At 45.7% G+C, this 5,535-nt stretch overlaps 1 protein-coding gene across 2 annotated transcripts in view; it reads right to left on the bottom strand.

Moving 5' to 3' along the window:
- pde1a (phosphodiesterase 1A, calmodulin-dependent) overlaps nucleotides 1-988 on the bottom strand; it is a 51,830-nt gene extending 50,842 nt beyond the window's left edge. Inside the window, exon 1 of one of the 2 annotated variants that reach the window (XM_032529530.1) lies at nucleotides 458-988. In XM_032529530.1, coding sequence (XP_032385421.1) covers nucleotides 458-792 — 335 coding nt within the window. In that variant the 5' untranslated portion in view covers nucleotides 793-988. The remainder of the gene's footprint in view (nucleotides 1-457) is intronic. The other variant, XM_032529529.1, reaches the window with a different exon arrangement.
- Between the last annotated feature and the right edge of the window lie 4,547 nt (nucleotides 989-5,535).

The following is a 5,535-nucleotide window of genomic DNA, read 5'->3' on the forward strand; positions in this document are numbered from 1 at the left end:
ACACGCACACAGGCTCTCTCTCTTATGTTCAGCAATGTCGCACTCCCACAGTCCTCCACTCATTTTCTGTCATTCGTCTTCACTCCATCCTCGCTCCGTGCCACCATTACCACGGCAACCGTGCAACCACACTGATGCCGTCCCCGCGGCTGTCAGGCTGGTTCCCAAAACTACCAGGGATCGGTTCTCGCAACGTGATCACCAATCATCATCATCATCATCATCATCATCATCATCATCAGCCTCTCTTCTTGTTTATCTATGCATCATCATCAAGGCAAATTCCCTGTAAGTCTAACTTATTTTAGCAATAAACCCGATTTTGATTCGGATCATCATAAACATCTAAAACATGACATCCTCGTTACAAACATGACATCCTCGTTACAAACATGACATCCTCGTTACAAACATGACATCATCCGCCAGCTGACGTCGTCGTCTGTGTTGTACTCACATCCCTCTCAGTCGGATCAGGACCTGGTTGTTGTGGTTCTGCTCCTCAAAGTCTTGCGCCTCCTCGATCTGATGCTGCTTGTTCTCCTCGGTCTGAGACATCTGCCCCCGCTGCTGCACCTGCAGACTCTGCTGCTGCTCCTCGGTCGGCTCCTCTTCCTCCTGTCGCTCCTCTTCCTCCTGTCGCTCCTCTTCCTCCTGTCGCTCCTGTTGCTCCTCTTCCTCCCGTTGCTCCTCCTCAGACTCCTCCTCCTGTTCCACGTCCTGATGGGGCATCTTCTCTTGTTGCTCTCCCGCCAGTAGCTGCACCTTCTCCTCTTCCTCTTCCTTCAGCATCTCCTGTTTCTCCTCTCCCTCTTTCTCCTCTTCCTGCTCTCCTTTCTGTTTCTCCTCTCTTTTTATCTCCTCTTCCTCTTCCTGCTCTCCTTTCTGTTTCTCCTCTCCCTCTTTCTCCTCTTCCTGCTCTCCTTTCAGTTTCTCCTCTCCCTCTTTTTCCTCTTCCTCTTCCTGCTCTGCTTTCTGTTTCTCCTCTTTCTTTCCCTGCTCTCCCTCCTCTTTATCCTCTTCCTGCTCTCCTTTCTGTTTCTCCTCTTCCTGCTTTCCCTCCTGTTTTCCTCTCTACTGCTCTGCTTGCGGTTATCTCATTCCTTGTTCCTGATCACCTCCCTCTTATCCTCTTACCTGCTTTCTTTCGTTTATCCTCTCTGATTCCAATCCTGTTTCTACCTCTATACCTGCTTGCTTTGCGTTTCTTTCTTCCTTTCCTGCCTCTCCATCCGCTGTTTCCATCTGCCACCTGTTTCTCCTCTTCCTCTTCCTGCTATCCTTTCATGTTCTACCTCTCCTGCACCTGTTTCCCTAATCTCTTCTAGCCTCTCCTCCATGTTCTCCTATTTCAGTCTCCTTCTCCCTGGCTACATACTCCACGTATGTTTCCACTTCCTGATCTCCGTCACCGTTTTTTTTTTCGTTCTTCCTCCTCAGCTCAGCTCTTCCCGGGAAGCTGGTGATCTCCCTCCCCCATCGTTTCATCTCTGCGCGGTAAAAGCGGAGAAGGAGGTGAAGTTGTTGTTGGTTTTCTTCTTTTCTCGAGAGTTTCTGTAAGTGTTTCACGGAGCAGAGTTCGCTCTCTGTGAAGCGTCCGGACGTCTCTCACGGTTGTGACGGGGTTGGGAAAACATCGACGCCGCCGATCACAGCCGAGAGCGTTTGGCTTTGACGGAACATCCAACTTCCTGTGATGTCACCTGTCGGCCCGGGCAACCCAAAATGATGAGCTCTGATGCGTTAGAGAAGTCGAGGAGATGAATGTTCTCAGACAAATCTGGTGTTTGTTTTTTTTAAAAGAGTTGAACAGCAGCAGGAGCAGACTGGCACAGTGATCAGCTGCAATATAATCTGGCTCAGCCGTCCCGGAGCATCGCCAGGAAGACAGGATGGAGAGAGAGAGAGAGAGAGGAGAGAGAGAGAGAGAGAGAGAGAGAGAGAGAGGAGAGAGAGAGAGAGAGAAGAGAGTGTCAGAGAGAGAGAGAGAGAGTCAGAGAAAAAGAGAGAGAGGAGAGAGAGAGAGAGAGAGAGAGAGAGAGGGAGAGAGAGAGAGACAAAGGAGAAGCAGAGAGCATTGCAGAGTGTTTCCCTGGTAACTCAACAACGGTTGCTAAGAGTGATGGAATCCTGCAGCCGGCACACGTCCCTCCTCCCCTCTTCCCCCTCTCCTCAGCTCCTCCCTCAAATTAATTTTACACTCCATTCAGGTGCAAAAACAGCAAACAGGCATCTGTGTGTGGTGTGTGTGTGTGTGTGTGTGTGTGTGTGTGTGTGTGTGTGTGTGTGTGTGTGTGTGTGTGAGATTATGTAATGGTCCTGAGGAGTCACAAAGCTCTCCAGTCAAGAGGCGTGAGCACACACTCAGTCTTTTCAGTCCTCCTGGCGTGCGTCCTCTGGAGGCCGCAGCCGTCGTTTGATGTCATCTGCTGTTTGTCCTTTTATGTGAAACTTGAATTTGTTACGCCGACCAGGGAATTTTAAACTCTACTACACTGTAAATGACGGCTGTGAATCTCCAGTTATTTCCTTTAGATTTCACAGTAACACTACTGTATGATTTTTACAGTAGAATGCTGTAAAGTTACATTACAACCTTGTCAACATGACAAAATCACACCAGTATCTAAGTATTACTGTAAAAAAAAAATAACAATATAGCCATAGTATTGTAAATAGTACAGTAAATTATATGTACTTTTACTTTTTTATCTTATGTTGTGTTTAATTGTTTTGTATTTTAGAGTGAATACATAAAATACTGTAAATGGAAGTACGGTACCTTTACTGTAAAAAGTAAAGGTGCTATTTATAGACCACTAAGGTCTATGTAAAGAAAGCAAGAATTCACAGTAACTTGCTGGATAATTGTTGCCAGTAACTTACTGTAAATTTTACGTTAAATTTGTTACAGTGTAGCCTCACAGGCATTTTACCACGTGAAATACGGGAAATGCGTTTGCTGGTTCTTGAAGTTGTTAAGTGTGGGAAAACGTAGACCGAGGTGGTCATTATAGCAAATTCCCCCCGGACAGGGGGACGCAGGACCCCGACACGAAGCAGAGGGGTCTTAAATCAGCTACAGGACGGGTAATGTATAGGGCTGGAAAAAATAATCGATGCAAAGATGCACTGCGATTCTCTCCAGAACAATTCGATGCGATTCTGATGAGTTAAGTTAATAATCAATTTCTTTTATTTTTTTTATGTACAAATCAGAAAACAGAGTGACTGTCAGAGGACGGGATAATGGACAACAACTTAAAGTTTAGGCAAGAGTGAAGAAAAAAAAATGGGCAAAAGAAAGAAAAAAGTGTTTGTATATATACACATGATCTAATAAGACCAATATCTAATCTAATAACTAATAATTAGGCAAAAGACATATAGGCTGTTGATCTATTTTATCACGTTACATCTGACCACCTCATGGTTCATGTTCTAAGAAGCCAATTCTCCTCCTTTAAAGGTCTCATGGCATGAAAATGTCACTTTATGAGGTTTTTTTAACGTTAATATTAGTTCCCCCCAGCCTGCCTATGGTCCCCCCGTGACTAGAAATGGTTATAGGTGTAAACCGAGCCCTGGGTATCCTGCTTTGCCTTTGAGAAAATGATTCCAATCTGGAATCATGCTCCTTATGAGGTCATAAGGGGCAAGGTTACCTCCCCTTTTTTTTCTGCTTTGCTCGCCCAGACAATTTGGCCCACCCATGGGAGAGAGACGTCATGGATTTGCACCGAGCAAAGTGACAGTTGCCCCCACCACTCCCCTCCTCTTCAAAAGCTACAACCTCAGAAATGACACTTGCTAGGGAAAGCTCATTGTGGGACAGTGGCTGTAATTCTGCACCGTGGCTGAATAAGGGGACCACTAAGGCCTCAATAAAAGAGACTTCAGATACAGTATTAGGGGATCACTAAGGTCTATATAAAAGAGACTTCAGATACAGTATTAGGGACCACTAAGGTCTATATACACCCAGCTCTACCTCTCCACCAAACCCTCGTCCACTCTCCCGCCCACCTCCCTTACGGATTGCATCTCTGAAATAAAAATCTGGCTCACCCAAAACTTCCTCAAATTAAACAGTAATAAAACCGAGGTTCTCCTCCTTGGCACCAAAGCCACTCTTTCCAAAACAGACGGTTTTCTCTCACAATTGACAACTGTCCGTCTCACCCTCCCCCAAGGTTAAGAGTCGGGTGTCATCCTTGCAGCACATTATCCTTTCGACCCCATGTCAATAACATTACCCGGTCTGCCTACTTCACCTACGTAACATCAATCGCCTCCGCCCCTCCCTTACCCCCCACACTGCTGCAATTCTTGTCCACAGTCTTGTCACTTCCGTCTCGATTTTTGCAACTCTCTCCTCTTCGGTCTCGCTCACAAAATCCCTCCACAAACTTCAATGGTCCAGAATTCAGCTGCCCGCATCATAACTCGCAACCCCTCCATCCACCACATCACTCCTTCCTCCAACACTCCACTGGCTCCCGTCCAGTTCCGTATCAAATTCAAAATCCTTCTATTAGATTCAAGCCATCCACAACCTCGCCCCCAATATTTGTGGACTCCTCCAGCGTCCCACTCCCTTCTGCTCCCTCAATCCTTTCCTCATAAACCTGTCTGTCCCCCCGCGTCTCACCACCATGGGGGGCAGAGCATTGAGTCCGCTCTGCTCCCCGTCTCTGGAACTCACTACCCCCCCAAATCAGAAACATTGATTCATTCCCCCATTTCAAATCACAACTAAAAACACATCTGTTTATAACTGCCTATTCCTTAAATGTCTGTTGCTCCGCCTTTCTGTTGTAAGTATTTGTTTGCTGTATGTATTTGTTTTTCTGTGTATAGTATTTGTTTTGCTGTGTTAGTATTTGTTTGCTGTATAGTATTTGTTTTTTTTCTGTTGTATAGTATTTGTTTTGCTGTTGTATAGTATTTGTGTTTGCTGTTGTATAGTATGTTTTGTGTTGTATAGTATGTTGTTTGCTGTTCTAAATTTATGAATTCCGTGCTGGCGTCCTTGAGTGCCATGAAAGGCGTCTTTAAATAAAATGTATTATTATTATTATTATTATATAAAAGAGACTTCAGATACAGTATTGGGGGACCACTAAGGTCTATATAAAAGAGACTTTAGATACAGTATTAGGGGACCACTAAGGTCTATGCACGAGTCTAAGGTCTAGACGCTTCTCCTACTCCTGGAGGGGTCTGCGTGTTACTGACTAACCTCAGACTCTGCATAGTAGAGATGACGGCGGCAGCCTCGGGGAGCGCTCCGGTGCTTAATTGGTCCTTCGGCATCCTTGCTGGGCCAACCCTTCTCATCCTTTTGCTGTAGCAGTTCAGATTTTTAAAAGGTTGTTTTTCCAAAAGGGACGTGGGGAAACAAAAAGTCCTTCGGGTCCTCTGTCGTCCGTCCTGTTGCTATAGTGACATGTGCTCTCTCCAGGTGGAAGCAACCTTCTTTAAAATCACAATCAACTCACACACCTGTGACTGTCCAGGGTATACCAGCACACA

This window comes from Etheostoma spectabile, chromosome 11, assembly GCF_008692095.1.
Source record: "Etheostoma spectabile isolate EspeVRDwgs_2016 chromosome 11, UIUC_Espe_1.0, whole genome shotgun sequence".
Taxonomy (NCBI): domain Eukaryota; kingdom Metazoa; phylum Chordata; class Actinopteri; order Perciformes; family Percidae; genus Etheostoma; species Etheostoma spectabile.